This window comes from Theropithecus gelada, chromosome 1 (assembly GCF_003255815.1).
Source record: "Theropithecus gelada isolate Dixy chromosome 1, Tgel_1.0, whole genome shotgun sequence".
NCBI classification, from domain to species: domain Eukaryota; kingdom Metazoa; phylum Chordata; class Mammalia; order Primates; family Cercopithecidae; genus Theropithecus; species Theropithecus gelada.
In genome coordinates, this window is record NC_037668.1 from 125,892,744 (window position 1) to 125,905,006 (window position 12,263).

Sequence of the window (12,263 nt, forward strand, 5' to 3'; positions counted from 1 at the left end):
ACTAATGATGATGCACACCTGTAACAGAGACGTTTATTTCTACCCTCTCTCAATATCTGTCATCCCCTTTCCCTATCATTCTAGACATTTGATGGAGATTATGTTCACCAGCAAAAGGCAATACTTCCCGGCACCCTCTGCTGTTGCCATGCTTATATGATCAGTTTACAGACAATGAGATAAAAGAAGAATTGATTTGTGTCACTTCTGGCTCATAAATATAATAGTAAAGGAGCTGCTTCCCTCTTTCCCACTTCTATTAGCATGAATGTGAACATGGTAACTACCCATAGACCAAAGATGGAATTCAGGTTTGACAATGGCTTACACTGTTACATGAGAAAGAACTAAATGTTTATATTGTTTTACCCTCTATTGCTTTCTGAAAGTGCCCAAACCTATATCCTAAATAATATGGAATTCCTATTCTACATTTCTTCCTACAAAATCAGTGAGGAAGGGTAAATAAAATAAGTGAGTAAAGTTTAATTACAATATGGAAGCAAGGTTAATGAACAAAAGCATGTAAGGTTGTGTGGCTGTCCAAGTAACCGACAGTTATATGGTAATACAAAGGTCATAAATTCCCAAATCGACACACATGAGTGTCAAATAAACATTTCCTAGAGAATACGGCTACTTGTCTTCCACAGACTGAAGCTTTTCTTTTTTGACATGATGAATTTTTTTGTGTATGTTTCATACAAAATACTGAAATAGAGCAAAACTGCATTCCTCACATCACTACACAAAAATGTCAAAGATTCACTTCTCAGCATGAAAATGCACAGCACATAAATATGAAAGGACTCTACATTCTAAATGCTGTATTCACACCTCAGTGCAGAATCAAATGGAGACAACTGTATTGTGAACCAGTATAGCGTTATCAAATAATATATTTATGGGGACATAATAGAATAAAATAAAAAAGTTGAAACTATTGATTGTTTCAGTTAGAAGGTGTTTCATGGTTATAACTACTCAGAGTGATGAACAATTTAATTATTCCAAGTTTTTGGAATAATTTGCTTCTTATGTAATTAATTTGGATATTTCAATGTATTGGTTACTTTATTGGTCCACATTTCTTCAGTACAGAGATCCTTTGTAGATGAAGTTCTTACAGATACATGTATTAATAATTGTATTAGTATATACTCAAGTAATGGAAAACATATCTCTCAGTATAATGGTGAATTTCAAATAGTTATTTGATAACATTATCAGTATTGCAGACCTAAAGCCTGATGAAATTTTTCACTTATTACTGACCAAGCATTTTTGATCATGTGTTTATTGACAGTAATTGGAACTTATAGACACCTGCCCAATTTCTTTACATTAAATTCTCAATACAAACGTAATGTTGAAAAGTAAAGCTAAAGTCAAATATAATATGCCTAAAAATAGAACCTAGGGAAAATATCAGATCTTGCCTCTTCCTACTTTTGATATACACAATAATTATAATATTGTAATTAAGATGATATAGACAGATACTAACAGCAATAGCACCCAAAATTTTTTGAAAGGAAGGAGGTTCAGTTGAGACATTTAGGAGCTAGATGACAGTGCAAATTTATATTGCTTTCCATAATTTTTCACCTAAAAAACGGGGCTGACAGACATGGTCTCAGATACGACATTCTGATAAGAAAAGTTTAGTGGACAAAGAAGCATTAATAATGACTGCACTCTAGAAAGGCAATAAAAAAGGACAGCTGCCAAACGAACATTACTCAGTGTGTGATCACTTAAAGTGGTGATATTTAGAACTTCACATTCTGGGTGTGAACTGCCAAAGAGACAGACAAAGTAAAACACATGACGAAGGGTTTATATTAAAAATGAGTAACAGTTTAACACATTGCTCCCAACCATTTTAGTACCAAGGACCAGTCTCATGGAAGAAAAATTTACCATGGACCAGGTTGGAGAAGAAGGATGGTATCGGGATGAAACTGTTCCACCTCAGATCATCAGGCATTAGTTTTAGATTCTCATAAGGAACATGCAACTTAGATCCTTCGCATGCCCAGTTCACAATAGAGTTTGCACTCCTATGAGAGTCTAATGCCATTAGATTCTAATCTAATCTAATGATGATCTGACAGGATGCAGAGCTCAGGCAGTAAGGCTCACTTGCCCACTACTCACCTCCTGCTCTGCGGCCAGGTTCCTAACAGTACAGTACGACTTCATGGCCCTGAGTTTGGGGATCCCTGATTTAACATACTCAATTTATATGCCATAATTTCCCATAGTACAAATCATATCAGAGAATGAATATGACATGCATGAGGCAAAGACTAAGTCAAGTCAACTCACTTGTTCTCTTTGGTCTCTCAGTAAACACTAAGTGGAAGAAAAATGTTAGAAAACTCATTCCCTGTAACAAATTTAGGCAAAATATGAGAAAACAGTATACATTGAGTGCTTCAGGAGTAATACACTGTCTATGGGACTTTCAGAACACTGATGGAACATTTAAACAATTCAACCAAATAAGAAAAGTCTTTAGAAAATTTTGAAAAACGAGTAGCAAAAGGGAACCAGCCAACTCTGTCCTTCATTATCACTTTAGACAATTGTTGTATCATAAAAAGAAAGCTACAGCCTCTAGACAGATTCTGAGTTTCCGGTGACATGACTTGAAAATATTTTCTTCCTAGAGATTCTCACTGGTGACGATGGTGTGGTGAAAGAATGGGAAGATTAAAAAAAAAAAAAAATCTTGCCAAAATCTCTCCATAATTAAGGTGAAACAACACAAGTACTTATAAAATAGAAATTTAGTTACTTGGCCAAACATTTCTATCTGTTATTCCCTGAATAAATATAACTTCCATCATGAAAATGTCTGAAGGCAGTCATTCTTCTGGATATTGCTAGGAAATAAAAAATACATTATAAATAAATATATTTAAGAGTAAACTACTCACCTATTCCAATGAAAGCAGCTTTGTAGCCTTTTTCTTTCAAAGTGCTAAGAGTCATTTCATTCACTGAAAGGCTTTTACCGCAAATTATCTATAAGAAACAACATTTTGCATAAGAAAATTTGGCAGTTGATTAATTAAAATCTTAACATCTAATATCAAAAAGAATGAAAAGTCTGGCAAAAATTCTATGAGACTCTATATAAAATGTGACAACATTTTTGTCTTTTAGTATACAGGTTTACATACACAAAATAGCATATAAATAGAACAGGAATATGTTCTATTAAGGGCTAAATGCAGAAGAAAAGCCAGTGTCATTAAAATCATCAGTAAGCTTCCATAGCTTGCATAATATGTTCAAAGCATGACGTGGGGCATTTAAATAATAAGATGATAAGATAACATTTCCAGCATCAATGTACAGTCAAGTAGGGGCAAATACATACACAAAAAAATATAATAGAAAACAGGCTATAATCACCACATGTGTATGAGAGTTCAGAGGCTGGGGACATTCATTTTACCTAAGCTTAGAAGATCAAGAATACAGAGAAGTGGGATTTCAAATAAGGCCTTTAAAAGGAAAATACAGGATTCTGATAGGTGACATTGTCAAGGGAAAATGAACAAAGTCTGGAAGCAGAGGGTAGTCACCCCTATTAAAAGTCACAATACTTGGGTCAGTTCTCAGACGAGACAATTTTCACTTCTGGAACCTGCTAACCAAAGAGGTGTCAGGGTCCCTAGGAATAAAGACCCTGAAACATCCCAGCAAGTCAATACTGTGATTCCCCTAGTCCTTTCCCAAAGGAAACTATGGTCATTTATCCAGGCAACTAAGCCCTGAAAAAAGGGGAATAATCGGACATTTCAAGGACTACCAAGTACTGGTTGTTCAGTAACATTGATACTTGGAGACATAAGAGAGGGTACCTATGGGGCAAGGCAAAAAATGGAGCCTGACTGAAGTCTAGTTCACAGTGGACCCCCTGAAACCACAACCCAGTCAGTGATCATTCTCCTAGTCTCTAAGAGTATAACTGAAATTGTTACGCTTGTCAATTGAAGTAATCCCTACACCGGGTCTCTGGTCTGTGAAGTAAGAGCTATAAAAGCTATCGTAGTTGGGAAGGTCACATTAAAATATCTGAAAATCCAGCCAAGAGATTAAATCAAAGATAATATCCTATCCTGGGTGCAATGGGATGAGGAGAGATGGTAGTGGTCCCTGTCATAACCCCATTTAATCCACCAGCCTGTCCCCGGCCAACACCAGAGAATTTCTGGAGGATGACTATAAACGTCTGCAGGCTTAACTAAAGAGTAGTCCTGATTGCAGTTTCTGTTACAGATGTGGTATTATTGCTAGAGAAGTTTTATAAGGCCACACATACACTGCATGTGGCCATTGATTTGGCAAATGCATACTCCTTCCACTCCAATTAGAGAAGGAGATCAGAAATAGTTCAGAGTCAGCGTATAGATAAGAATATTCATTTACAGTTTTGCCCTCAGGGACATATCAACTCTTTTCAGTAATAATATATGTAATCTGAAGCGATCTGGACATCCCACAGAACGTCACAGTGATTCATTACATTGACGACATCGTGCAGATCAGACAGCATGAACAAGAGGTGGTGAGTATGCTGGAAACTGTTAAGATATCTGCCCTCCAGAGGGTGAAAGATGAACTCTATGATGAGGGACTGGCCTCTCGAGTGAAGTTTAGAGATCCAGTTATTAAGTATGTGCCAATAAGTCCCCTTGAAAGTAAAAGACGAATAGCTGCATCTCACATTTCCTGCCATATGAAAGGAAGCACAATGCCTGGTAGGTTTGTGTTCTGAAGGCAAAACGTTCCTAAAAACAAAGTCTCTAAGCTGAGTCATAGAGGAAGAGCAATGTATACCCATGAAATGATAATTACAGCTACACTGAATAGTGCACCTAAGTGTACAGCTCTCTTCTAAGTACTGCATATACTGACTCATTTAATCCCCACAGCAGCCCCATGAAGTGTTATCAGTATTTTCATTTTACAGATAATGATACTAAAGGACAAGAGAGCTTACATAACCTTTATTGCAGTTACATATATAGTCTAATTTCAGAGCCAACATGCATAATTGCTGTGCTCTTGTGCCTCTTGAGGTTAGAGGGCAGAGCTGGCACCATCCTCAAGGGCAAAGAACAGCATATTGTATGTGAAGACGTACTAAAAAGGTTGTGTTTCAGGAGTATAAAGTGCAAAGCAAGCAATGGAGCAAGAAGCTGGAGAGGAGAAGATGACTGGAACTGGATCATAGAGGGTCATGTTTTGTCTTCCTAAAATAGTAATTCTGTTTTTATATTGGCAGATATGGTAACTGGCAGAAAGTTTATAATAAGGGGACAACCAAGGTGAGATTAATACCTAATATTGAGAACTCTGGAAGGTATCAAACAACATTAAACTGGAACATTAATTAAATATGTATTATTCAAAGCATTTTATAGTAATTAATAGTATTACTATTAGAATTAGTAGACTCTGATGCCATTAAAATTATCTAATAGTGAGGCTTTAGAACTTTAATGTGTTCTAACTTTTAAATAATACATATTTTATTGGAAAAAGAAAAGAATTTAACTGTTTTATGAATCAAATGCCCTTCACACCAATATATAATACAGGTTAGACATAAAAGAAAACACCAGGTCCAGACTTGCTAATAGAATATTAGCAAACTGAATAAGAATGCCATTTTCAAAGTTGAGCAATGAGTTAACTGGTGGAGGTGATTCTCAAAATACTTAATCTTAGGTTTACTTTATTCAGTGCCTCTGCAGGAAGATTCAAGAAGACCTCCCAACCTTTTTGAGATGGGTATTTGTGGGAGAAGGCACAGTAGTTTAGTTTAATAGTGACTTTTTGTGATTTATCAAAGAGGAATGAAGACATCCCAATCCTTCCACCACAGCAGAGTGAGCATGTCTTTGATTTTGTAACATATAAGAAAGATGCTCAGACATTTTGTATTTCTACAGTCTGATTCTACTGTAATACATAATAGTGTGCAAATGGGAATGGAAAACAGTTGAGTTTTCCTTTCGTGTATGGAAAGCTGCAAAGACAAGTATCTTGACTCTTGATATGAATCTACTGGGAAGGAGACCAGCAAGACGACTTTACCATGGACAGACATTGTGGGAAAGATGGAGGATGGTCATCATTGGGCAGCAGATCCCTGGTAGAAATGACGACAAAGCAATAACAAGAACATTCCATGGAGTGACAGGCACCAGACTTCTTTCCTTTCTGTGAATGAGAAACTATTCAAATTTCCCTTTCCTAAAAGCCGGAGGCCCCGAATATTTGCCATGCAAGAAATGATCTATTCTTAAAAAGAATTAGAAGAAAGATTCCTTGACAACAAAGGTAAAGCTCTGCTTACATTATGCCTTGGGAAATTGAGATGAAATGTGTGTTAACTAAAACTAGAATTGCAAGACAACTACAGCTATCAGGAACATCACGTTGGCTGATAAGCTATGAAATCTCAATGCCATTTGTTAAATAGATATGATGCCAGAAAAATAACATTATGGGCATTTGTTTGGTGTTTTTGTTTCTTTATTCCTGGTACTTTTATATATGTAATACTTTCTGTCTTGATTTTCTTAGATACGGATAACAGTATATATTCTACCTTCCTCTAATAACTTTAGTAATGTATTATTAGATATTTCCTACCTAAATTCGGAATACAAATTCAATCTATTTCAAGTTCAGTGTAACAGTCACTACTTTAGTCCAACAGTTCTCAATGTCATGTACCCTGAGCCAAAGTTCCATCTAATAGTCTTTTAGGGATTTGATGAAAACTTTCTTTTAATACTATAATATGTATATATACACATAATAACATTTATTATGCAGTATAAAGGCTTACAACTTTTTTTGTGCAGTATAAATCTTCAGATAAAATAGGTGATGCCCATTATTTTTAAAAATCAAATAAAAACACACAGACTCTTCATGGTTTTCTAATAGAAAATTTGGTTAAATAGACGAAATACTTCCAGATGCTCTAAGATAGAAAATAAAATGAAGAACTTTTGAAAGTATTTTGCTTTCTTTAGAAATGAAAATTTAGTGTACATGTTTCCTTGTAGGAGAGAAATAATATGATTTTATATTTATTTTCTAATACTACCTCACAATCACAGATATTCTTGGTTCAAATAACCATAGTGAAAAACAAGATGTTATTAGAGGTTATCAAGAAAAAGATAATACCTGTATTAGATATTTCATCTCAAACTATGAAGCAGAAGAAATGTATAGAAATTACAAATTAAGTTAATTAGAATTATATCAGAATACTTTGGGAAATGACAAATATACATATTTTAAATATGCAAAAATACAGTATCTTCATTCATATTTTATACTTTTAACTTTGAAAAATTAGAATATAAAGACCATGAAACAAAAATATGTATTTCTACTTAAATTCTGAGTTGCATTACAAAAAAACAGAGTATTTAATCTAAGTGATTTGTAACACTGACACAAATATCACAAGAGATTCTACTGAAGTGCATCTTAGCTTAAAAATAATTTGTAGGGGTCTATATTAGAATTTTTATTACAAAATTAAGAAGTTTTCTAAAAATAAACATCAGCTAAGAAGCCATTTCTCCTAAAGGGAATACACAATTTTATTACACTATAAATGATCCTTTGGTGTGAAATCAATTGAGAGTATACTTGGTAAATTTAAAAAATGCAAATATGGCTAATAAAGTGAAAAAAAACTGAATTCTACACAAGAATACAGAAGCAAATGAAAATACTATCCTACATAACTGTTGTCTATACAGGGAAAAATATACTACTTTCTGAAGAAAAATAAAAATAATAAAATAATAAAAACACATAGATGCTGACAAAGATTTTACTGAAACTAATAACTTTAAACGTTTTCATTATTCAATCTATAAAATGAAAATGAAATAAGTATACAACTCAAGATTTTAAAAGAAATAACAAGTTCCACTCTGATCTTGGTTATTTCTTCCCTTCTGCTAGCTTTGTGAATATTTTGCTCTTGGTTCTCTAGTTCTTTTAGTTGTTATGCTAGGGTGTCGATTTGAGACCTTTCTAGCTTTCTGAAGTGGCATTTAGTGCTGTAAATTTCCCTCTTAACACTGCTTTAGCAGCATCCCAGAGATTCTGGTACATTGTCTCTTTGTTCTCACCAGTTTCAAAGAACTTCTTGAGTTCTGCCTTAATTTCATTGTTTACTCAGGAGTCATTCGAGAGCAAGTAGTTCAATTTCCAATTGTGTGGTTCTGAGCGAGTTTCTTAATCTTGAATTCTAATTTGATTGTGCTGTGGCCTAAGAGACTGTTAGTTATTATTTCAGTTATTTTGCATTTGCTGAGGAGTGTTTTACTTCCAATTATGTGATCAATTTGAGAGTAAGTGCCATGTAACTCCAAGAGCGGAACTGAAGGAGATAGAGACATGAAAAACCCTCCAAAAAAAAAAAAAAAAAAAAAATGAATGAATCCGGGAGCTGCTTTTCTGGAAAAAAAATATATATATACACACACACATATGTGTGTGTGTATATATACCAATAGGTAGACTAATGAAGAAAAGAGAGAAGAATCAAATAAACACAATAAAAAATGATAAAGGGGATATGACCACTGACCCCACAGAAATACAAATAAGCATCAGAGAATAGTATAAACATTTCTATGCAAATAGACTAGAAAGTCTAGAAGAAATGGATACATTCCTGGACACATATACCCTTCCAAGGCTGAACAAGGAAGAAGTTGAATCCCTGAATAGACGAATAACAAGTTCTGAAACTGAGGCAGTAATAAATAGCCTACCAACCAAAAAAAGCTCAGGGCCAGATGGATTTACAGCTGAATTCTAGCGGAATTACAAATAGAAGCTGGTACCATTTCTTCTGAAACTATTTGAAACAATTGAAAACAAGGGACTTCTCATTTTATGAGGCCAGCATCATCCTGATACCAAAACCTGGCAGAGATACAACAAAAAGAGAAAACTTCAGGCCAATATCCCTGATGAACATTGATGCAAAAATCCTCAATAAAATACTGGCAAATGAAATTCAGCAGCATATAAAAAGCTTATCCATCACAATCAAGTTGGCTTCATTCCCTAGGTGCAAGACTGGTTCAACATATTCAAATCAATAAGTGTAATTCATCACATAAAAAGAAATAAAGGAAAAAAAAAAACCACATGATTATCTCAACAGATGCAGAAGTCCTTTGATAAAATTCAATGTCCTTTCCTGTTAAAAAATTCTCAATAAACTAGGTATTGATGAATATACCTCAAAATAATAAAAGCCATTTATGATAAACCCACAGTCAATAACATACTGAATGGGCAAAAGCTGGAAACATTCCCCTTGAAAACTGGCACAAGACAAGGATGCCCTCTCTCACCACTCCTATTCAACACAGTATTGGAAGTTCTGGTCAGGGCAATCAGGTAAGAGACAGAAATAAAGAGTATTCAAATAGGAAGAGAGGAAGTCAAACTGCCTCTGTTTGCAGATGACATGATCCCATATCTAGAAAGCCCCATTAATCAACCCAATAGCTTAAGTTGATAAGCAACTTCAGCAAAGTCTCAGGATACAAAGTCAGTGTGCAAAAACTGCTAGCATTCCTATATACCAACAATAAGCAGACAGCCAAATCATGAATGAACTCCCATTCACAACTGCTACAAAGAGAATAAAATACCTAGGAATATAGCTAACAAGGAAAGTGAAAAACCTCTTCAAGGAGAACTACAAACCACTGCTCAAAGAAATCAGAAAGGGCACAAACAAATGGAAAAACATTCCATGCTCATGAATAAGAATAATTAATATGAAAATAGGCATCCTGCCCAAAGCAATCTATAGATTCAATGCTACTCCCATTAAACTACCATTGACATTCTTCACAGAGTTAGAAAAAACTACTTTAAAATTCATATGGAACCAAAAAAGAGCCCACATAGCCAAGACAATCCTAAGCCAAAAGAACAAAGCTGGAGGCATCATGCTATTTGACTTCAAACTATACTATAAGGCTACAGTAACCAAAACAGCATGGTACTGGAACAAAAATAAACACACAGACCAATGTAACAGAATAGAGATCTCAGAAATAAGACCACACAAACAACCATCTGGTCTCTGACAAACCTGACAAAAACAAGCAATGGGGAAGGGATTCCCTATTTAATAAATGGTGCTGGGAAAGCTGGCTAGCCATATGCAGAAAATTGAAACTGGACCAATTCCTTACACCTTATACAAAAATTAAATCAAGATGGATTAAAGGCTTACATGTAAAACCCAAAACTATAAAACTCTAGAAGAAAATCTAGGCAATACCATTCAGGGTATAGGCACAGAAAAAGATTTCATAATGAAAACGTCAAAAGCACCTGCACGAAAGCAAAAATTGACAGATGAGATTTAATTAAACTAAAGAGCTTCTGCATAGCAAAAGAAACTATCATCAGAGTGAATGGGCAATCTACAGAATGGGAGAAAATTTTTGCAGTCTATCCATCTGACAAAGGTCTAATATGAGAATCTACAAGGAACTTAAACGACTTTACAAGAAAAAAACCAACCCCATTAAAGTGGACAAAGGAGGTCAGGCACAGTGGCTCATGTCTGTAATCCCAACACTTTGGGAGGCTAAGGCAGGCAGATCACTTGAGATCAGGAGTTCAAAACCAGCCTGGCCAACATGATAAAATCCCATCTCTAATACAAATACAAAAAATTAGCCATGTGTGGTGGCGGTCACCTGTAATCTCAGCTACTTGGGAGGCTCCAGCAGGAGAACAGCTTGAACCCAGGAGGTGGAGGTTGCAGTGAGCCAAGATAGTGTCATTGCACTCCAGCCTGGGTAACAGTGAGACTCCATCTTCCATCTCAAAAACACAAACAAAAAACAAAAACAAACAAACAAACAAACAAAAACTTAGGCAAAGGACATGAACAGATATAAGAAATAACAGATAAGAGAAATAAGACATTTATGTGGCCAAAAAAACTTATGAAAAATGCTCAAATTCATTCACTCATTGGAAAAAATGCAAATCAAACCCACAATGAGATACCATCTCACACCAGTCCATATGGTGATTATTAAAAAGTCAAGAAACAACAGATGCTGGTGAGGCTGTGGAGAAATAGAAATGTTTTTACATTATTAGTGGAATGTACATTAGTTCAACCATATGGAAGACAGTGTGGCGATTCCTCAAAGACCTAGAACCAGAAATACTATTTGACCCAGCAATCTCATTATTGGGTATATGCCCAAAGGAATATAAACCATTCTGTTATAAAGATACATGCATGTGTATGTTCACTGCAACACTATGCATAATAGCAAAGACGCGGAATCAACTCAAATGCCCATCAATAATATACTAAAGAAAATGTGGTACATATATATACTATGTAATACTATGCAGCCATTAAAAAAAATAGATCATGTCCTTTGCAGGGACCTGGATGGATTTGGAAGCCATTATCCTCAGAAAACTAACACAGAAACGGAAAACCAAACCCTGTATGTTCTCACTTACAAGTGGAAGCTGAATAATGGGAATACATGGACACAGGGAGGGGAATAACACACACTGGGGTCAGTTGAGTGGGGCAGGGAGAGGGAGAGCATCAGGATAATTAGCTAGTGTATGTGAGGCTTAATACCTAGGTGATGGATTGACAGGTGCAGCAAACCACCATGGCACATGTCTACCTATGTAACAAACCTACACGTCCTGCACATGCATCCCAGAATGTAAAATAAAATAAAATAAAAATAAATTTTAAAAAAGAGAATAACAAATAAGAATAGCAGGGGAAAGCATTATAAAGATATAGTCAGCAATTAAAGAATAAGAAAACAAAACTTTGATAACTGCTTATTTTAAAGAAAATATTAACTAGATAAGAAAACACAAAGTAAATTTAGAGATGCAAGAACAAATATAATCATAGGCACAGATGAGATATTTTTATAGTATACTGAAATAATAGTCTTAAATTTTTGCTAATAAATTCAAAAACCTCAATGAAGCAGAAATTTTTCTAGAAAAAAATTTTTCTAGAAAAATATAGAAAATATATTGGCAAAATTGACAGAATAAAATAAGTGGAAAAAACTTATAGAAGATATGGAGAAAAATGGTCATAGTTTTATTCCACAAGAGGGCTTGGAGAAGATGACAACTTCCAAATTCAGTAAAAAAGATGT

General features: G+C 34.8%; 1 protein-coding gene across 1 annotated transcript in view; it reads right to left on the reverse strand.

The window, feature by feature from the left end:
• The window catches only part of DPYD (dihydropyrimidine dehydrogenase), an 849,957-nt gene that overhangs the window by 589,269 nt on the left and 248,425 nt on the right, over positions 1-12,263 (reverse strand). The window contains exon 8 of the mRNA XM_025405641.1: positions 2,946-3,033. Coding sequence (XP_025261426.1) covers positions 2,946-3,033 — 88 coding nt within the window. The remainder of the gene's footprint in view (positions 1-2,945; positions 3,034-12,263) is intronic.